Raw genomic sequence first — 23806 nt, 5'->3', positions numbered from 1 at the left:
AGAAATGGGCAGAGGACATGAACAGACATTTCTGCAAAGAAGACATCCAGATGGCCAACAGACACATGAAAAAGTGCTCCATATCACTCGGCATCAGGGAAATACAAATCAAAACCACAATGAGATATCACCTCACACCAGTCAGAATGGCTAAAATCAACAAATCAGGAAATGACAGATGCTGGCGAGGATGCGGAGAAAGGGGAACCCTCCTACACTGTTGGTGGGAATGCAAGCTGGTGCAGCCACTCTGGAAAACAGCATGGAGGTTCCTCAAAATGTTGAAAATAGAACTGCCCTATGACCCAGCAATTGCACTATTGGGTATTTACCCTAAAGATACAAATGTAGTGATCCAAAGGGACACATGCACCCGAATGTTTATAGCAGCAATGTCCACAATAGCCAAACTATGGAAAGAACCTAGATGTCCATCAACAGATGAATGGATCAAGAAGATGTGGTATATATACACAATGGAATACTATGCAGCCATCAAAAGAAATGAAATCTTGCCATTTGCAACAACATGGATGGAACTAGAGCGTATCATGCTTAGTGAAATAAGTCAAGCAGAGAGAGACAACTATCATATGATCTCCCTGATATGAGGAAGTGGTGATGCAACATGGAGGCTTAAGTGGGTAGAAGAAGAATAAATGAAACAAGATGGGATTGGGAGGGAGACAAACCATAAGTGACTCTTAATCTTACGAAACAAACTGAGGGTTGCCGGGGGGAGGGGGTTTGGGAGAAGGGGATGGGATTATGGACATTGGGGAGGGTATGTGATTTGGTGAGTGCTGTCAAGTGTGTAAACCTGGTGATTCACAGACCTGTACCCCTGGGGATAAAAATATATGTTTATAAAAAATAAAAAATTAAAAAAAAAAAAAAGATCAGTTAAACAGGGAGTTGACCAAGATATTATTTTACATAACTGTTTTAAATACAATTGCACTATTGGGTATTTACCCTAAAGATACAAACGTAGTGATCCAAAGGGGCACATGCACCCGAATGTTTATAGCAGCAATGTCCACAATAGCCAAACTATGGAAAGAACCTAGATGTCCATCAACAGATGAATGGATCAAGAAGATGTGGTATATATACACAATGGAATACTATGCAGCCATCAAAAGAAATGAAATCTTGCCATTTGCAACAACATGGATGGAACTAGAGCGTATCATGCTTAGTGAAATAAGTCAAGCAGAGAAAAAGACAACTATCATATGATCTCCCTGCTATGAGGAAGTGGTGATGCAACATGGGGGCTTAAGTGGGTAGGAGAAGAATCAATGAAACAAGATGGGATTGGGAGGGAGACAAACCATAAATAACTCTTAATCTCACAAAACAAACTGAGGGTTGCTGTGGGGAGGGTGTTTGGGAGAAGGGGGTGGGAATATGGACATTGGGGAGGGTATGTGCTTTGGTGAGTGCTGTGAAGTGTGTAAACCTGGTGATTCACAGACCTGTACCCCTGGGGATAAAAATATATGTTTATAAAAAATAAAAAATTTAAAAAAAAAAAAAATCCTTGTGACTTTTTTTCTTTTCTTATTATATTATGATTATGTCAATGGTACAAAAGTCTTCAAATAGTTAAAACTATGTTTCACTACCAAAGATGATTTTGTCTCTAGGAAACATTGAGCAATGTTCAAAAACATTTTGGAATGTCACCCTGGCAGGGGTGAATGTAGGCCAGAGGTGATGTAAACATACCAAAAGGCTCAGGACACAGTCCAGCACAGAGAAATTTCTAGCCCAGAATGTCCATAGTGCAGATTGAGAAAGAGGGAGTTAAAGAATATCTGTATTTTTAAAATATTTTATCTTTTTAAGTAATCTCTATACCCACCATGGGGCTTGAACTCATAATCCCAAGCTCAACATCCTCATAATCTACTGAATGAGCCAGCCAGTCTCCCAAAGAGCATCTATATTTTTAATATCTGTAACTGTGTTCAGAGCCACACCAAGATATTGTAACACTTCACAATTCTGACAGCAAAATTAGAAAGTACCCCTTTGCCATTTGTTAAAAGTTCAAACCCCACTCAATGTGACAGCCCTTTGAGAGTTTTCCCAGAGTTATGAGTGTGATAGAAATTTCTTGATGAATTTTTAAACTATTAGTGAGCTCAAGTGAAGATTCCTATATTTGATCACCATGTCTATTAGCCTATTATTACTATTATATGTTCACATTATATATGCCTATTTATAGGTAGTTATCAGCATTCCAAATAATTGTTGTGAATCAGTTTCTCTAATGACTTTTAGTTAGGTATTTTTTAAATTTATTTTTTATTTTCTGCATAACAGTATTCATTATTTTTTCACCACACCCAGTGCTCCATGCAATCCATGCCCTCTATAATACCCACCACCTTGTACCCCGACCTCCCACCCCCCCGCCCCTTCAAAACCCTCAGATTGTTTTTCAAAGTCCATAGCCTCTCATGGTTCACCTCCCCTTCCAATTTCCCCCAACTCCCTTCTCCTCTCTAACTCCCCATGTCCTCCATGCTATTTGTTATGCTCCACAAATAAGTGAAACCATATGATAATTGACTCTCTTTGCTTGACTGATTTCACTCAGCATAATCTCTTCCAGTCACGACCCTGTTGCTACAAAAGTTGGGTATTCATCCTTTCTGATGGAGGCATAATATTAGTTCCCCTTCTTTTCACTACATCTGTATCTTTGGGGTCAATACTCGATACCACAATTAAGGGGTCATAGGGTAGCTCTATTTTTAAAATCTTGAGGAACCTCCATACTTCTTTTCAGAATGCCTGTACCAACTTGCATTTGCAAGTGAAATAAGTCAGTCAGAGAAATACCATTATCATGTTTTCACTCATGTGTGGGACATAGGGAATACTACAGAGGACAGCAGGGGAAGGGAGGAAGACTAAAGTGAAAGAAATCGGAGAGGGAGACAAACCATATGAGATTTGAATCCAGGAAACAAACTGAGGATTTAAGAAGGGGAAGTGGGAGGGGAAATGGGGTAACCATGCCATGGGCATTAAGGAGGGTACATGATGTGTTGAGCACTGAGTGTTATATCCACCTAATGAATCATTAAATATTATATCAAAAATGTGATTTGCCATATGTTGGCTAATTGAATTTAAATTAAAAAAGAAAATATATTTTTAAAGAGTAAAAAAATAAATAAAAGGGAGATTCAAATTAAAACCACATTGAGATATCACCTTACACCAGTTAGAATGGCCAAAATTAACAAAACAGGAAACAACATGTGTTGGAGAGGATGTGGAGAAAGGGGAACCCTCTTCCACTGTTGGTGGGAATGCAAGTTGGTGCAGCCCCTTTGGAGAACAGTGTGGAGATTCCTCAAGAAATTAAAAATAGAGCTTCCTTATGACCCTGCTATTGCACTCCTGGGTATTTACCCCAAAGATACAGATGTCGTGAAAAGAAGGGCCATCTGTACCCCAATGTTTATAGGAGCAATGGCCACGGTCGCCAAACTGTGGAAAGAACCAAGATGCCCTTTAACGGACGAATGGATAAGGAAGATGTGGTCCATATACACTCTGGAGTATTATGCCTCCATCAGAAAGGATGAATACCCAACTTTTGTAGCAACATGGATGGAACTGGAAGAGATTATGCTGAGTGAAATAAGTCAAGCAAAGAGAGTCAATTATCATATGGTTTCACTTATTTGTGGAGCATAACAAATATCATGGAGGACAAGGGGTGTTAGAGAGGAGAAAGGAGGAAGGGGATGTGAATCATAAGAGATTATAGACTCTGAAAAACAATCTGGAGGGTTTGAAGTGGCGAGGGTGTGGGAGGGTGGGGTACCAGGTGGTGGGTATTATAGAGGGCACAGATTGCATGGAGCACTGGTTGTGGTGAAAAAATAATGAATACTGTTTTTCTGAAAATAAATAAATTAAATTTTTTTTAAAAAAGTAAATATTCACATATAATAAGACCTAACTCCATAATGTGGCATACTAAAGGAGCATCTTCTTTGTGCCAGAAATTTTTTATATATATTTTATTTTTTTCAGTGTTTCAAGATTCATTGTTTATGCACCATGCCCACTGCTCCATGCAATACATGCCCTCCTTAATATCCACCACCAGGCTCACCCATCCCCTCACCCCCTCCTTTCCAATACCCTCAGTTTGTTTCTCAGAGTCCACAGTCTCTCATGCTTCATCTCCCCCTCCAATTTCCCCCAATTCACTTTTCCTCTCCTTCTCCTAATGTCCTCCATGTTGTTCCTTATGGTCCACAAATAAGTGAAACCACATGATAATTGACTCTCTCTGTTTGACTTATTTCACTCAGCATAATCTCCTCCAATCCCACCCATGTTGATATAAAAGTTGAGTATCCATTCTTTCTGATAGAGGCATATATTCCATTGTATATATGGACTATATCTTCTTTGTCCATTCATCTGCTGAAGGTCATCTTGGCTCTTTCCATAGAACTTTATATATTATACCCTTTCATTTCAAGATCTTGGGGAATTTTATTATTTGTCCATGTTGATTTTGTGGAATTACTGCTTCTGTAGATACTGTTTCAGTTATTTCTCTAAACTTCTTTCAGTGTTATTGAGTAGTTGTACTGAAACTGCCCTCTTTAACCTGGTTTTATCTCTTCTGACATTCTTTGCATTTCATAGTGTCTGATTTTCTTGAATTTGTTTCTATATAAGTGCATATACATTGACACCCATAAAGAAAAAGATGAGCAGTACAGATGAAGTCCCTGTTGCTTTGATCCTGACATCAGAACAGACAAAAGCAGAGTGAGATGTGAGTCCAAGATAATGTCCTTCAGTAAGTCACATGAAGAGTATTCACAATAAGAGAATAGATTGTCAAGGGGTGTGTAGGATTTCACAGAGTCTGGGGAGGCCTTTGCATGGTGGACAAGGAACAGAACCATAAGTAGTTGTGCTCATTGGAATTGTCAAGAAAATGACTAAAACCCAAAGGCTAATAATGACAAATAAACAACAACAACAACAAATGGTGTCATTTAAGAAAAGTAATTAAGAGGCTTTCCTCATCCTCTATTGGACCTAACAAAAAACCAACTCATCAAATAATCATGGAATAGGCACAGGAAAACAAGTCTTCTGCTGTCTGCTTTCTGATAATAAAAATGCCAATTTTTGTGAAGTGTTGGTTTATTCTCTTTACTCTTTTTTTCTTCTGATGTTCAATCTGTAAGGTGTTTTGCATCATAAAGATGTCACTACTTTTGTCTTTTGGATAATTTATTTTTGCTCTTTTATTAATTTTTCTGGGTACAAATGGGATAGAACCAGGATTGCATGCCACCAGCACCAAAGAAGCTCTAATTCCTCAGTCTCTCAGGACAACTGAGCTTATTAGATCATTTTACTCTTTATGTACATCTCATTTATCCATCTCCCTCTCTCTCCTTCTCTATCTATCTATCTATCTATATCTTCACTTATTGAACACAATTGTTAATGTTTCCTTACACACAGATTAGAAAATGGCCATTCCAAAGTGGAACCCCAAGATTTATCTTTGGGAAGCTACCAATAGGGATTTCTGGGTACTATTTTTACATTTCTTATAGGAAATGTAATGTGATGTGTATGCATTCATGTCATAGATAGTGCATTGAACAGGCTGGGGGTAGGTGAGAAGGGCATAGAGTAACACACACCAAGAGCACATGGTATGCTTTGTTTTGTGTATATGACTCTGTGTGTGTGTGTGTGTGTGTGTGTGCCTGTGTGATCACGCACCTTGATGGGTGAAAGCAGTCCTCAGAGCAGGGATACACAGGCCCCTCTATTTCTTTTTTTTCCAATGTTCCAAGATTCAGTTCAAGGTGACCCTTATTATAATACACAGCCCAAATTCAACCAACAGGTGATACTAAGGAGGAATGTTCAATTGACTGGACCCTATTAAAATGAGATTCATAAAGTGCAAGAGGTACATAGTGCAGACAAAGAACTCCCTGTGTCTTGAACTTGAAGCAGCTGTGAAGCCACATGGTTTTAAGAAATTCACTGCCACCACCTCTCATCATTCTCCTTCTTGTCCTTTCCCCTCAATGCACTGACTTTCTTCTGAGCCTTGATTTTCTGACAGGAGGACATCATCACGGGCTTTGCACCAGCTGCTCACTCTACCAGGAACACTTCCTGTCTTTCACCCTCTCTTCCTTGAGGTCTTTGTTCTAATGATATCTTCTTATCCAATCTTAACTGAACCCACGACCTAACACCCCACCCACTCTCTCTTTTATTTTTTTTTAATTTTTTTAATTTATTTTCAGCATAACAGTATTCATTGTTTTTGTACCACACCCAGTGCTCCATGCAATCCATGCCCTCTCTAATACCCATTCTCTTTTAGGCTGTTTCTGTTTCTTCATAGCATCTGTTCTCATCTTGGGATTATTTAATCTTTAAACCTGCTTCTATCCTATTACCATCACTGAATTGTAGGAACTTTTGCTCTTCATCACCCTCTACTTTATCACTAAGAATTTCCAAAACAAGTCAACACTCCATAAATTCCAGAATGCATAAAATAACTTCTTATATACACTGTACAGTAACTGATCTTTTGGGGATATATATTTTGTTGGGATGGAAATTGATAATCAGAGAGGGCATAGGGATCCCCTCAAAGGGCCCAGATCCATTAAAAAATATTGAAATTAGCTTCTTGACTGGAAAATACACTCTGTAGCATTTCCAGAATCTGAGCAAAGTGCATTAGTGTGAAAATTTGTCCTTTTATTTTCCTCTGTGCTGGTAGTCATCTCCACCACATGGATCCAGGAAACTACACAGGAATTTCAGAGTTTCTTCTTTTGGGATTATCAGAGGAACCAGAACTGCAGCCCATCATTTTTGGGCTTTTCCTCTTTATGTACCTGATCACTGTGTTTGGAAACCTGCTCATCATTCTGACTGTCAACTCTGACTCCCACCTCCACACACCCATGTACTTCTTCCTCTCCAACCTCTCCTTCTCTGACATCTGTTTCACCTCCACCACCATTCCCAAGATGCTGTGGAACATCCAGACTCAGAGTAAAGTGATCACTTATGAAGGCTGCCTCAGCCAGATGTATTTTTTCACTCTCTTTGTAGGATTAGACAACTTTCTCTTGACTGTGATGGCTTATGACCGCTTTGTGGCCATCTGTCATCCACTAAACTACACGATCATCATGAACTCCTGGCTCTGTGGACTGCTGGTTCTGGTGTCCTGGTTCCTGAGTGTCTTGCATTCCACATTACAAACCTCAATGGTGTTGCGGCTGTCCTTCTGTAGAGTCTTAAAAATCCCTCACTTTTTCTGTGAACTCAAACAGATGATACAACTTGCATGTTCTGACACCTTTCTCAATAACATGGCGATGTATTTTGCAGTTATGCTGCTGGCTGTTGTTCCCTTTGCAGGGATCATTTACTCTTACTGTAAGATAATTTCCTCCATATATGGGATCTCATCAGCTCAGGGCAAGTATAAAGCATTTTCCACCTGTGCATCTCACCTCTCAGTTGTCTTTTTATTTTATTGTACAAGTCTAGGAGTATACCTTAGCTCTGCTGCTAACCATGGATCCCACTCAAGTGTAGTAGCCTCAGTCATGTACACCGTGGCCATGCCCATGCTGAATCCCTTCATCTACAGCCTCAGGAACAAAGACGTAAAGGAGGCTTTGGTGAGATTCTCTGGGAGGGAAGGTCTAAAAGGACCAATTGTCCTGGGTATGAAAAATTGTGCAGAATCACCAAGAACATAGCCTGAGCCAAGTGTTGACATTTTTTTAAAAATTAGATTCAGGAAGTGGAACATGCCCTCTCTATTTTTTTTCTGGGAATTACTTTTATTTTGCCCCCTCTATAATTTATGTAAATTACTTTATTAAGTTTTGTGGTATCTCTGATATCCAAGAGACTTTCCTTTGTTATTTTCTTACTTTCAATGGTAATCCTAACTTTAGATTTTAAATATTTGGAAATTTTCACTTATTCAAAGGACTACATGGATGTGTTAAGGTAATTTCTTCTTAAATAAAATACATCATAGTGAGTATTATTTATTTGGTTTGACATACTACTCCTATGGGAAATCTACTCTTGGCCACCACAGCTATTTATGTAAGTTTATAACAGAGAAAAATCTGAAACTACTATGCTTCACTTTTCTGAACGTCATTCCTTTTTATATCTCTACCTTAACTGCTCTTTCTGAGAATGCAGAATTTGACATACTGGTGGTTGTAGCTGATCATGGAGATTTTTCTATATATTAGGATCCTGTTGTTACACAGCTTCTATCCACCATGCCTACCATAGACTCCGGTTAAAGAAATAACAATAGAATACATGTCTCCAAGTGGAATCTACACAGAAATACAAATATGGAATATATTGATTGACATAATACAGTCTTAGAATCTCACTTTATTTTAAGGATGATGAAGCAAGATATTACATCATATATTCCACCTACTCACTGAAAAATGGAATATCAGTTTCCATCTGTAAGGTATATTTTCACTAAGATTAAAGGCTGAACGCATGTTTGTAGTTTAATTAAATTATTCTCGTTTCTGATTGAAAATTTCTAGTGCTACATACAAATATGATTCCTTCCATTTCTCAAAATGAAATATTTCCCACTCTTTGAAATTTTGCCATAACCATAAAAGGGGTAGTGAATGAACTATATCAGTATCATCCACTAAGTATGATCTTTATAATCGCAGGATGACTCACCAGCAAGCTTGGTATCCTGTCCAGCTATGTTATTCAGAGTCACAGGTTTTGGACCCACATACATGTCCTTCCCACCCTTCCATATTACTGAAAAAAGGTCTCAATGGAGTCATTTTTTAAAGATTTTATTTATTCATTTGAGAGAGATAGAGAGAGAGCACAAGAAGGGGGAAAGGCAGAAGGAGAGGGAGAAGCAGACTTCCCACTGAGTGGGGAGGCCAATGTGGGGCTTGATTTCAGGATCTGGAAATCATGGCTTTAGCCAAAGGCAGGTGCTTAACTCTCTGAGTCACCCAGGCACATCCAATGGAGTCATTTTTTATACAGTCACATGAAATGAATTTCACAAAAAGAGTAGTCATGGAGGCTACCTTCAATTATCAGAATGAATGCCTAGAATACAAGGATCAGATTATAACAAATGTCTTTTCTGCCTGATTTTATTACTGTACCAGTTAGCTATTGCTGCATAGAAAGCATCCTAAAATAAAATGCATTCATATAATGTCTTTATTATTGAAGGGATTGTATTATAGGTAGTTGTTCTGATTTCAGCAGATCTGTTTGTGAGTCCTCAGTCATGAGAAAATCACTACATTGTGTTTCTAAGGCTCATTTTTGAGGTATATGGCTGTAGTGTTCTTTTGTCTTGAACAAATTTATGTCATTTTACTCCTTTGATATATGTAGACTAAGCTTCTAGTATACAAAAATGATCTTATCACATATGAATTGTCTTAATTTAATTTCATTATTTTAATATCCACATATGAACGTTTGCTTTTTCACAATTGGAAGAGAGCTGTCACACCACTTTATGTATGACTCAGCTAACTGTGCTCCAGATCTGACCCCGAGTCATGTAATAGAATTTATAGAAATTTAAAAATCTATTTATTTTTTATAAATATTTATTATAGTTAACTTAATTTAATATTATATTTAATTTAATTTTAATTTAATTAATTAAATATAATAAATAAGGCAGAGAACTAGGAGGAGGTGCCTTTACAACCTATACCCTAGAGTGAGCTGATTATCTACCAAAGAACTCCAAACACCCACGAAATCAGCCTGAGATTAGAATTATATATGTCTGGATCTCTACAGGGGCAGAAGACACCAGTGGACAGGTAAAGCAGAGTGGGAATGACAGACTGATATCAGAAGATAAACAAAAGGGGGAGGGAGCCACCAGAAGTGACCAATTGGAAAGTAATACCCCAATATGAGAGTGCCTTGCAACTGGGGACCAGCATTAACTTGGAGTCTGGTTGAAAGCACTCAAAAAGAGCAAAAGATCAGGAGACAAGATGGCGGGGAAGTAGAAGGAGGCGCCTTTTCAGCCGACACCCCAAAGTGAGCTGATTACCTACCAAAGAACTCCGATCACCCATGAAATCAGCCTGAGATCAGAACTATACATGCCTGGATCTCTATAGGGGCAGAAGATGCCAGTGGGCAGGTAAAGCTGAGTGGGAACATCTGACTGATATTGGAAGATAAACAAAAGGGGGAGGGAGCCACCAGAGGTGACCAGTTGAAAAGTAATACCCCAATACGAGTGAGAGTGCCCTGTGTCTGGGGACCAGCATTAACTTGGAGACTGGTTGAAAGCACTCCAAAAGAGCAAAGGGTCACAGGCGGGGGAGGGGGGGGATTGTGGGAATCGAGGTGGCTAGGGACAGGGGCTTAAGTCCCAGGTCCCAGGACAGCCTCCCCTGGTGCTGAGGCAGAGAGAGTGTGGCAGAGAAACCAGGTCTTGGTCCCTAAGCCACCAGCGCACCCGATAACATGTGGGGTCCATTTCCTGTGAGGGGATGGGAGCCACTCCAGATGGCAGAAAGTGCGAGCCCTGCTATAAAGCCTGAGATACTCCCTTGAGAGAGGTACAAAGGCCCAGCCTGCGCCCTTTGATACGGGCCATTGTTTCAGAGTCTAAGATGCACCCACCAAACTCTCCCCCCAAAGAGGTTTGCAAAGGCCCAGCCCCCGTTCTCAGAGCCTGAAACCCGCGCATGACCCACAGCCTCCCCTGAAATTGGTGCGCGCAAGCTGGGAACTCTTAGACCCAGAAAAACCAGGCACTCCCAGCCCAGGCCAGCGGGAAAATTGTAGATTGCTGCTTGGAACCTCTCTGGTGGTCTGGAGCTGCCCAGACTGCCGCCACTGCCTTGGCTTTGGGTACAATCAAAAGATCCTGTGTCCCCAGGGACCTTGACTTGGAACCTGCTCTTCCAGCAGCCAAGGAGGAACTTATTTAGGTGCTGCAGCCAGACTGAGGCTTCTCTCTGAGAGGGAGGTCAGAGTGCGGTTTGTTTTCCTCTAAAACTGAAAAAACCATCAAAAGCGGTCAAAGTGAGAGAAAAAAAAAAAGTGAACAAACATAAAAACCGCCAGAGAACAAAAGCCTGAAAAAAACCAGTTTCCTCAGAGCCCACCCCCTTGAGGGGGGCAGGAGGACTTAACTCAGGGAACATGATTGACTTAAAACCCACCTGTCAGGCCCCTCGCCTGAAAACAAACCAGGAAAGAAAAAAAAAAGAGAGAGAGAGAAAAAAAAAGGACTACAAGAGAACAACCACTACTTCACAGGAAAATTTTTTATTTTTCACTCATTCCCACTATTCTGATTCTTTTTTTTTATATACATAGGTAATTATTTTAACCTATTTACCATCACAGTGAGCTGTACAGTACATCAAATTCCATAATACCCATCTAACCTGAACTTTTTGATACATACACCTATGTTTTTCTTTTGCATTTCTAATTTTTGAATTCCTTTTTTTAAACTTAGTTTAGTTTAGTCTAGTTTATTCCTTTTTATATTTATCTTCTAATATTCATATGGAGTTAAACTTCAAAGTAATCCCCTTTCCTCAATCAATACTACCCCTATAGGTAAACCAATTTTTAATCCCCCTTTATCTTAGGAAAGTTGAGTCCTTTAACAAAGATATCAAGATACATCCAGGAAGAATCAAAACAACCTTCCTCGCACACACTGAGAATTTATAACCACTCTCCCATCTTTTTCTTCCACCAGTGTTTCTGTGTTTTTGTGGTTGTCCTGATAGTATATAAATCTTACACTTCGGGTTCTTTGACGAGGTTCTTCCTTTATTTGCATATATATATATATATATATATATATATATATATATATAGCCTTGTCATATAATTTTATCAGTCTTTTTGTTTGTTTTTGTTTGTCTAATCATAAATCTTACCTTGGGGCACATCTGGGCTGAACCTTCTCTTTCATTTTCCCTTTCTTTCCTGACTCTCTCCCTCTCTCTCTCTCTCTCTCTTTCTCTCTCTTTTTCTTTTTCTTTTCTTTTGTCTCTCGTTTGGGTGGGGAATCCTGATTGCTCAGAAGTGTTCCAGGGTGCACCTTGACTGCACCATGGTTGATACATCCAGCTACATCTGTTCAGTCATCTCCCACCAAAATGACTAGGAAGAGGAATGCCCAACAGAAGAAAAATACAGAGGATGGACCTTCTGCAACAGAGCTAATGGCTATAAACATAGACAATATGTCGGAAAGAGAATTTAGGCTAACAATTATCCAGGCAATAGCTAGGTTGGAGAAAGCCTTGGAAGGTCAAACGGAATTGATTAGGGCCGAGCTGAAAGCGACGAGAGATGATGTTCACAATGTTAGAGCGGAGTTTAAATCTACCAGGGAGGAAGTTCACAATGCTCTCAACGAGTTCCAATCTAATATAAACTCTCTCAAAACTAGGGTAACTGAGACAGAAGATAGAATTAGTGATCTGGAGAACAAACAGATAGAGAGGAAGGATGAGGAGGAAGCCTGGAACAAACAGCTTAGAAACCATGAAAACAGAATCAGGAAAATAAATGATGCCATGAAACGTTCCAACGTCAGAATTATTGGAATCCCTGAAAAGGAAAAAAAGAAAGAAGTCTAGAAGATATAGTGGAACAAGTCCTTCATGAAAATTTTCCCAATTTCACGAATGGAACCAGTGTTCATGTACTAGAGGCTGAACGGTCTCCACCCAAGATTATACATTCCAAAAAAAATCACACACCTGATGGTCAAATAGAGGAATTATAATTGTAGGTATAATCTCTTGAAAGCCACTAGGGCAAAGAGCCTTCTTACTTACCAGAGGAAAGCCCATCAGAATAATGTCAGACCTGTCCACAGAGCCTGGCAAGCCAGAAAGGCTGGCAAGATGTATTCAGGGCACTAAATGAGAAGAAAAGGCAGGAAAGAATACTTTATCCAGCAAGAATGACATTCAAAATGGATGGAGATAATCTAAAAATATGTATGGAATCAGAAGAGACCCCAAAAGGCTAAGGAAATGTTGAAAAACAAAAATAAAGCTGGGGGCATCACGTTACCTGATTTCAAGATTTATTACAAAGCTGTGATCACCAAGACAGCATGGTACTGGCATAAAAACAGACACATAGACCAGTGGAACAGAGTAGAGAGCCCCAATATGGACCCTCAACTCTATGGTCAATTAATCTTCGACAAAACAGGAAAAAAATATGCAGTGGGAAAAAGACAGTCTTTTCAATAAATAGTGCTGGGAAAACTGGACAGCTATATGTAGAAGAATGAAACTCGACCATTCTCTTACACCGTACACAAAGATAAACTCAAAATAGATAAAAGACCTCAACGTGAGACAGGAATCCATCAGAATCCTAGAGGAGAACATAGGCAGTAACCTCTTTGATATCAGCCACAGCAACTTCTTTCAAGATATGTGTCCAAAGGCAAAGGAAACAAAAGCTAAAATAAACTTCTGGGACTTCATCAAAATCAAAAGCTTCTGCACAGCAAAAGAAACAGTCAAGAAAACAAAGAGGCAACCCACGGAATGAGAGAAGATATTTGCAAATGACAGTACAGACAAAAGGTTGATATCCAGGATCTATAATGAGCACCTAGAACTCAACACACACAAAACAGACAATCATATAAAAAAAAAATGCTTTTGATGAAGGAAACAGTCAAGAAAACAAAGAGGCAACCCATGGAATGGCAGAAGATATTTGCAAATGACAGTACTGACAAAAGGCTGATATCCAAGATCTATAATGAACTCCTCAAACTCAACACACACAAAACAGACAATCATATCAAAAAATGGGCAGAAGATATGGACAGACACTTCTCTAATAAAGACATACAAATGGCTATCAGACACATGAAAAAATGTTCATCTTCACTAGCCATCAGGGTATTCAAATTAAAACTACATTGAGATATCACCTTACACCAGTTAGAATGGCCTGAATTAGCAAGACAGGAAACAACAGGTGTTGAAGAGGATGTGGAGAAAGGGGAACCCTCTTATAAAGTTGGTGGGAATGCAAGTTGGTGCAGCCTCTTTGGAAAACAATGTGGAGACTCCTCAAGAAATTAAAAATAGAGCTTCCCTATGACCCTGCCATTGCACTCCTTGGTATTTACCCCAAAGATACAGATGTGAAAAGAAGGCGTACATCTGTACCCCAATGTTTATAGCAGCAATGGCCATGGTCGCCAAACTGTGGAAAGAACCAAGATGCCCTTCAACGTATGAATGGATAAGGAAGATGTGGTCCATATACACTCTGGAGTATTATGCCTCCATCAGAAAGGACGAATACCCAACTTTTGTAGCAACATGGACGGGACTGGAAGAGGTTATGCTGAGTGAAATAAGTCAAGCAGAGAGAGTCAATCATATGGTTTCACTTATTTGTGGAGCATAACAAATAGCATGGAGGACATGGGGAGTTAGAGAGGAGAAGGGAGTTGGGGTAAATTGGAAGGGGAGGTGAACCATGAGAGACTATGGACTTTGAAAAACAATCTGAGGGGTTTGAAGTGTCGGGGGGGTGGGAGGCTGTGGTACCAGGTGTTGAGTATTATAGAGGGCACGGATTGCATGGAGCACTGGGTGTGGTGAATAAATAATGAATACTGTTATGCTGAAAATAATTAAATTACTTAGAAAAAGAGCAAAAGACCATGAGGGGGAAATTGTGGGAATCAGGGCTGTTAAGGACAGGGGCTTAAGTCCCTAGTCCGAGGACAGCCACCCCTGGTGCTGAGCCAAAGAGAGTGCGAGACATGAGTAAGTGTGCCTGAGGGCACATGGGATGTGGCTCCCATGAGTGTCTGGGAGCTCGCCAGCTGGCAGAAACACAGCCTTTCTGTGCACATGCCACACTATGCTATCAGAGCCTAAATCGTGCCCAACACCCTTCCCTGAGTGAGGTCCGCACAGGCGCCAGGCAGGACCTCTTGGTCCTTGAAAGCCTGAATACTCCCAGCCCTGACCAGCAGGAAAATCTCGGTGAGTGATCACTGCTTGGAACCTCTCTGGAGGTCTGGTGCTGCCTAGACAGCCACCGCTGTTGTGGTTTTGGGTAAAAGTAGGAGTTCCTGTACCCCAGGGACCACAACTGGGACCGTGCTCTGTCATTGGCCAAGGGGGAACTTATATGCTCTGCAGCACCAAGAGTGGAACAGATGGAAGCTTTTCTCTGAGAGGGAGGTCCGGGTGCAGTTTGCTTTCCTCTAAACCTCCAAAAGCCATCAAGAGCTGACAAGGGGAGAGAAAACAAACAAACACACACAAACACCTCCAGAGGACAAAAGCCTGAAAAATCGGTTTCCTCACAGCCCACCCCCTTGTGGGGACAGGAGGACTTAATTCAGGAAACACTGCCTGAAAACCCATGCAGCAGGCCCCTCCCACAGAAAGCCAACCGGGGGAGGGGGAAGACGACAAGAGAACAACTGCCACTACTTCATAGATACAACTTTAATTTTTATTTTTTCTAGATTTTATTTATTTATTTATTTGACAGATCAGAAGTAGGCAGAGAGGCAGGAAGAGAGAGAGAGTGGGGGAAGCAGGCTCCCGCTGAGCAGAGAGCCTGATGTGGGGCTTGATCCCAGGACCCCGTGATCACGACCCAAGCTGAAGACAGAGGATTTAACCCACTGAGCCACCCAGGCACCCCAAAACATTAATTTTTAATTCGTTCCCACTATTCTGGTTCATTATTTTCTTTATTTTTATTTTTTATATAGATAATTTCTTAGCCTATTTAAAATCACTATTTAGCATCAGTGAGATGTCCAGGACATCAAATTCCATAATAAATTTTTAACCTGACTTTTGATATATATACCAGTGTTTTTCTTTTGCTTTTCTATTTTTTAATTTTTTTAAATCTTATTTTAGTTTAGTTTAGTTTATTCTTTTTTGTATTTTTATTTTTTTATATTACTTTTATTTTTTAATTAATTTATTTATTTTCCGCATAACAGTATTCATTATTTTTTCACCACACCCAGTGCTCCATGCAATCCATGCTCTCTATAATACCCACCAAATGGTACCCCAACCTCCCACACCCCTGCCACTTCAAACCCCTCAGGTTGTTTTTCAGAGTCCATAGTCTCTCATGGTTCACCTCCCCTTACAATTTACCCCAACTCCCTTCTCCTCTCTAACTCCCCATGTCCTTCAGGCTATTTTTGCTATGCTCCAAAAATAAGTGGAACCTAATGATAATAGACTCTATCTGCTTGAATTATTTCACTCAGCATAATCTCTTCCAGTCCCGTCCATGTTGCTACAAAAGTTGGGTATTCATCCTTTCTGATGGAGGCATAATACTCCAGAGTGTATATGGACCACATTTTCCTTATCCATTCATCTGATGAAGGGAATCTTGGTTATTTCCACAGTTTGGCGACCGTGGCCATTGCTGCTATAAACATTGGGATACAGATGGCCCTTCTTTTCATGACATCTGTATCTTTGGAGTAAATACCCAGTAGTGCAATTGCAGGGTCATAGGGAAATTCTATTTTTAATTTCTTGAGGAATCTCAACACTGTTCTCCAAAGAGGCTGCACCAAATTGCATTTCCACCAGCAGTAGAAGAGGGTTCCCCTTTCTCCACATCCTCTCCAACACCTGTTGTTTCCTGTATTGCTAATTTAGGCCATTCTAACTGGTGTAAGGTGATATCTCAATGTAGTTTTAATTTGAATCTCCCTGATGGCTAGCGATGATGAACATTTTTTCATGTGTCTGATAGCCATTTGTACGTCTTGATTGGAGAAGTGTCTGTCCATCTCTTCTGCCCATTTTTTGATATTATTGTCTGTTTTGTGTGTGTTGAGTTTGAGGAGTTCATTATAGATCCTGGATATCAACCTTTTCCCAGTACTGTCATTTGCAAATATCCTCTCCCATTCCGTGGGTTGCCTCTTTATTTTTTAAGTATTCATATAGAGTTAAAATTCAAGGTAGTCCCATTTCCCCAATCAATGCTACCCTTTAGGTAAACCAATATTAAATCCACCTTTATTGTGGGAAAGTTGGGTCCTTTAACAAAGATATCAAGATACAATCAGAAAGAATCAAAATTACCTTCCTCACCAAACACTGAGAATTTAGAACCACTCAACCATCTTTTTCTTTGCCAGTGTTTCTGTGTATCTGTGTTTGTCCTGGTAGTATATAAATCTTATACTTGGGGTTCATTTGGACGAGGTTCTATTTCTTTGTTTGTTTGTTTTACATACATACATATATATAGTTTTCTCTTGTCACATACTTTTTTAAATTTATATTATATTTTCATTTTTTTAATATATTTTTTTATTTTTTATAAACATGTATTTTTATCCCCATGGGTACAGGTCTGTGAATCACCAGGTTTACACACTTCACAGCACTCACCAAAACACATACCCTCCCCAGTGTCCATAATACCACCCCCTTCTCCCAAACCCCCTCCCCCCAGCAACCCTCAGTTTGTTTTGTGAGATTAAGAGTCACTTATGGTTTGTCTCCCTCCCAATCCCATCTTCTTTCATTTATTCTTCTCGTACCCACTTAAGCCCCCATGTTGCATCACCACTTCCTCATATCAGGGAGATCATATGATAGTTGTCTTTCTCCGCTTGACTTGTTTCGCTAAGTGTGATACGCTCTAGTTCCATCCATGTTGTAGCAAATGGCAAGATTTCATTTCTTTAGATGGCTGCATAGTATTCCATTGTGTATATATACCACATCTTCTTGATCCATTCATCTGTTGATGGACATCTAGGTTCTTTCCATAGTTTGGCTATTGTGGACATTGCTGCTATAAACATTCGAGTACACGTGCCCCTTTGGATCACTACGTTTGTATCTTTAGGGTAAATACCCAATAGCGCAATTGCTGAGTCATAGGGCAGTTCTATTTTCAACATTTTGAGGAACCTCCATGCTGTTTTCCCGAGAGGTTGCACCAGCTTGCATTCCCACCAACAGTGTAGGAGGGTTCCCCTTTCTCCGCATCCTCGCCAGCATCTGTCATTTCCTGACTTGTTGATTTTAGCCATTCTGACTGGTGTGAGGTGATATTTCATTGTGGTTTTGATTTGTATTTCCCTGATGCCGAGTGATATGGAGCACTTTTTCATGTGTCTGTTGGCCATCTGGATGTCTTCTTTGCAGAAATGTCTGTTCATGTCCTCTGCCCATTTCTTGATTGGATTATTTGTTCTTTGGGTGTTGAGTTTGCTAAGTTCTTTATAGATTCTGGACACTAGTCCTTTATCTGATATGTCGTTTGCAAATATCTTCTCCCATTCTGTCAGTTGTCTTTTGATTTTGTGAACTGTTTCCTTTGCTGTGCAAAAGCTTTTGATCTTGATGAAATCCCAATAGTTCATTTTTGCCCTTGCTTCCCTTACCTTTGACGTTGTTCCTAGGAAGATGTTGCTGTGGCTGAGGTCGAAGAGGTTGCTGCCTGTGTTCTCCTCAAGGATTTTGATGGATTCCTTTCGCACATTGAGGTCCTTCATCCATTTTGAGTCTATTTTCGTGTGTGGTGTAAGGAAATGGTCCAATTTCATTTTTCTGCATGTGGCTGTCCAATTTTCCCAGCACCATTTATTGAAGAGGCTGTCTTTTTTCCATTGGACATTCTTTCCTGCTTTGTCGAAGATTAGTTGACCATAGAGTTGAGGGTCTATTTCTGGGCTCTATATTCTGTTCCATTGATCTATGGGTCTGTTTTTGTGCCAGTACCATGCTGTCTTGATGATGACAGCTTTGTAATAGAGCTTGAAGTCCGGGATTGTGATGCCACCAACGTTGGCTTTCTTTTTCAATATTCCTTTAGCTATTCGAGGTCTTTTCTGGTTCCATATAAATTTTAGAATTATTTGTTCCATTTCTTTGAAAAAGATGGATGGTACTTTGATAGGAATTGCATTAAATGTGTAGATTGCTTTAGGTAGCATAGACATTTTCACAATATTTATTCTTCCAATCCAGGAGCATGGGACATTTTTCCATTTCTTTGTGTCTTCCTCAATTTCATTCATGAGTACTTTATAGTTTTCTGAGTATAGATTCTGTGTCTCTTTGGTTATGTTTATTCCTAGGTATCTTATGGTTTTGGGTGCAATTGTAAATGGGATTGACTCCTTAATTTCCCTTTCTTCTGTCTTGCTGTTGGTGTAGAGAAATGCAACTGATTTCTGTGCATTGATCTTATATCCTGACACTTTACTGAATTCCTGTATACGTTCTAGCAGTTTTGGAGTGGAGTCTTTTGGGTTTATTTTCAGCATAACAATATTCATTATTTTTGCACCCCACCCAGTGCTCCATGCAATCCGTGCCCTTTATAATACCCAGCATCTGGTACCCAGACCTCCCACCACCCACGCTTTCAAAATCCTCAGATTGATTTTCAGAGTCCATAGTTTCTCATGGTTCACCTCCCCTTCTATCAGTCTAATTGTTTGTCTGTTTTTGTTTGAAAACTGGGGGCATCACGTTACCTGATTTCAAGCTTTACTACAAAGCTGTGATCACCAAGACAGCATGGTACTGGCATAAAAAGAGACACATAGACCAGTGGAACAGAGTAGAGAGCCCAGATATTGACCCTCAACTCTATGGTCAATAATCTTCGACAAAACAGGAAAAAAATATACAGTGGAAAAAAGACAGTCTCTTCAATAAATGGTGCTGGGAAAACTGGGCAGCTATATGTAGAAGAATGAAACTCCACCATTCTCTTACACTGTACACAAAGATAAACTCAAAATGGATAAAAAACTTCAACGTGAGACAGGAATCCATCAGAATCCTAGAGGAGAGTATAGGCAGTAACCTCTTCAATATCAGCCACAGCAACATCTTTCAAGATATGTCACCAAAGGTAAAGGAAACAAAAGCAAAGATGAACTTACAGGACTTCATTAAAATCAAAAGTTTCTGCACAGCAAAGGAAACAGTCAAAAAAACAAAGGGGCAACCCATGGAATGGGAGAAGATATTTGCAAATGACAGTACAGACAAAAGGTTGATACCCAGGATCTATAAAAAAACTCCTCAAACTCAACACACACAAAACAAGACAATCATAAAAGAAAATGAGCAGAAAATATGAACAGACACTTCTCCAATGAAGACATACAAATGGCTATCAGACACATTAAAAAATGCTCATCATCACTAGCCCTCAGGGAGATTCAAATTAAAACCACATTGAGATATCACCTTACACCAGTTAGAATGGCCAAAATTAACAAAACAGGAAACAACATGTGTTGGAGAGGATGTGGAGAAAGGGGAACCCTCTTCCACTGTTGGTGGGAATGCAAGTTGGTGCAGCCACTTTGGAGAACAGTGTGGAGATTCCTCAAGAAATTAAAAATGGAGCTTCCCTATGACCCTGCAATTGCACTACTGGGTATTTACCCCAAAGATACAGATGTCGTGAAATGAAGGGCCATCTGTACCCCAATGTTTATAGCAGCAATGGCCACGGTCGCCAAACTGTGGAAAGAACCAAGATGTCCTTTAACGGACGAATGTATAAGGAAAATGTGGTCCATATCCTCTATGGAGTACTATGCCTCCATCAGAAAGGATGAATACCCAACTTTTGTAGCAACATGGACGGGACTGGAAGAGATTATGCTGAGTGAAATAAGTCAAGCAGAGAGAGTCAATTATCATATGGTTTGACTTATTTGTGGAGAATAACAAATAGCCTGGAGGACATGGGGAGTTAGAGAGGAGAAGAGAGTTGGGGTAAATTGGAAGGGGAGGTGAACCATGAGAGACTATAGTCTCTAAAAAACAATCTGAGGGGTTTTAAGTGGCGGGGGGCGTGGGAGGTTGGGGTACCATGTGGTGGGTATTATAGAGAGCACGGATTGCATGGAGCACTGGGTGTGGTGAAAATGAATACTGTTATGCTGAAAACAAATAAAAAAATAAATTAAAAAAATAACAAGAAGCAAATCTAAAAAAAAGATGATGTCATCCCTTTTGATGGCTGTGTGATACACTCACACACACACACACACACATACAGACACACACACTCACATCTTCTTTATCCATTTATCTTTCGATGGACATCTGTGATCTTTCCATAGATTCCATAGATTCAATAGTTCGCTATTGTGGATAATGTTACTACAAACATTGGGGTGCAGGCATCCTTTCAGATCACACTTGTATCATTTGGGTAAATACCTAGTAGTGCAAATGCTATGTCATAGGGTAACTCTATATTTAACTTCTTGAGTAACTTCCGAACTGTCTTCAGAGTTGCAGTTCCAGCTTATATTCCCACCAATGGTGCAAGAGGATTCCCCTGTCATCATGTACTGAAATAAAGTACTCAGACACCAATCTGAGTGGCTGTGCATGGATGCCTCTGCAAGGGAGAGCACCAGCAGCTGATTCCTGCACAGAGCTTTTATTTTGTTTTTTATCCAAAAAGCAAGGTGAGATACCTCAAAGCATGGGAAAGGAGTATGAATGGATAGTAAATATTTTGAACCCATAAAGCAGCCTCTCTCTTATGTGTAGTCACTCAGGGAATCAATCATGGAATAAGGGTGGTGCAGGATGTTTGTCTGGCAATCCCCAAATGCAGGAAGGGAGTGCTGAGGATTACATTCCTTCATAGCACTTAATCTATGCCCAGGCTCTGGGGATTGAGGGATCCTGCTCCTGCCAGGCCATTGCATTCAATAGTCCAAAAACAGGAACACTGCTGACATTTCCTCTGCTTCCACAATCACCCCTTAGGGCTTACAAAATATTTTCTAAGAATAATTGCACATTCCCCTTTCTCCCCATCCTCACTGACATTCATTGTTTCCTGACTTGTTAATTTTAGCCATTCTGACTGGTGTGAGGTAGTATCTCATCGTGGTTTTGATTTGCATTTCCCCAATGTCAAGTGATGTTGAACACTTTTTTCATGTGTCTGTTGGCCCTTTGTATGAATTTGTGATTTACTTGTTTGGGTGCTTTCTATTTTTCATTTTGATCAATTTGGCTAGGGTTTTATTGATCACATTAATTCCTTCAAAGAACCAATTCCTAGTTTCATCAATCTGTCCTAATATTTCTTAGATTAATATATCATTGATTTCAGCTCTAATCATTCATATTTTTCTTCTTCTGCTGAATATAGGGTTTATTTGTTGTTCTTTTTTTTTTTTTCAACCTCCTTCAGGTGTAATGTTAGGTCTTGTATTTCAGACTTTTCCTGTTTTTTGAGAAAAGCCTATATTGTAATACATTTCTCTCTTATGACTGCTTTGCTGAAATCAAAATATTCAATGTGGAGACACGTGTGTGTGTGTGTGTGTGTGTGTGTGTGTTTATACATGTGTGTCTATACATGTTTCTTTCAAATAAACATTGGCACTCATATACACATGTACAGATTCATTATTAACTAGGATAGGATAAGAATAAAGAGAATGAAACTTTGGATTAATGTGAAACTAAAACTATGTAAACATTTTGATACAAATATTTAACATAGAACAAGTGGCCCTAATGATTCAATTTTTCTATCTTAGTTCCTGTAAGTCAGTGTGATTTATGGCATGGAAGATTTATTTTTCTGAACCAGCTATTGGGTTTGAACAACTCCAAAGTGACTTCAGATTTCTTCTTCTACTTAAACTGGGATCTCAATACCAAATATCATTATCCAAGATAATATAAGTGAATAAGATCCAAGGCAGAATTCATTAACCTTGAACAAATTGTTATTGGATAAATGTCTGGATTAGATTTTTATTGTGGTTGTAACAAATTACCATGGTTCTGCCTTTAAAAAAATCAATTTGTTTTCTCATAGTTCTGGAAGTCACAAGTCTGAAACAGGTCTCCCTGGGCTAAAATCACTGTTTGCAGAAGAGTGTTCAGTCTAGAGGTTTGGGAGTGAATATGTTTTCTTGTCTATTCCAGGTGTAGAGCCACTTGTACTCCCTGGCTCATGTGTCTTCCCTTTATCTACAAAGCCAGAAACATAGCACCTCAAAATCTTTCTCTGACCCCAAGGGTTCTGTCTCCCTCTTCCACATTTGCATTACCCTTGTAATCTATTGAGTCCACCTGGGTAATCAGAATAACTTCATCGTAGGGTCAGCTGACTATTAATGTTAATACCATTTGCAACTTCAATTCTCCCTTGCTATGACAAGACATATCCACAGATTCTGTAGATCAAGATGTGGAAATATTTGGGGGACATTATTCTGCACACTGAAAGTCTTTTTAGTGGTGTATTTGCTGTCCACTTAGGAACCTTCATTTTGAAAAATCAAACAAAGAATTTATTTCAGACTTCAGGGTGAATACTTGGACTTTTCATTCAAAACCACACTTGAAAAGGAACACACGGCTTATTTATTAACAACACCCCAAAGCTATAACTGGTAAATTAAACCCTCAACTAAAACAATTCAATATCATCTCTAGGTTAAAGGGATGTGCAAGGAGTTTAGATCTCTAGAAGGCAGGCAAGTTCATGAGTATGAGGACTACAAAACTGGATTCACCTGACTTCTAATATGGTCTCCTGGGAACAGAGTCTCAGCAGGGAATGTTTCCTTTCTGTACACATCTGTGGCCCACTGAGAAAGAAGTGTTATGTGGTTGGAGTAACAATG

The 23806-nt window shown here is 39.6% G+C and overlaps 1 protein-coding gene across 1 annotated transcript; it reads left to right on the top strand.

Annotated features, from left to right (window-relative positions):
* The first annotated feature begins 6839 nt into the window (after positions 1-6839).
* LOC131823108 (olfactory receptor-like protein OLF4) lies at positions 6840-7823 on the top strand. Its single transcript, XM_059159086.1, has one exon. The coding sequence runs from the start codon at positions 6840-6842 to the stop codon at positions 7821-7823; it is 984 nt and encodes a 327-aa protein (XP_059015069.1).
* Positions 7824-23806: the final 15983 nt, after the last annotated feature.

This window comes from Mustela lutreola, chromosome 2 (assembly GCF_030435805.1).
Source record: "Mustela lutreola isolate mMusLut2 chromosome 2, mMusLut2.pri, whole genome shotgun sequence".
Classification (NCBI taxonomy): Eukaryota; Metazoa; Chordata; class Mammalia; order Carnivora; family Mustelidae; genus Mustela; species Mustela lutreola.
This window is presented reverse-complemented; position numbering and strand designations above follow the sequence as displayed.

Excerpts from the sequence above, each read along its gene's own strand:
- LOC131823108 (XM_059159086.1), top strand. The coding sequence starts at position 6,840 with ATGGATCCAGGAAACTACACAGGAATTTCAGAGTTTCTTCTTTTGGGA.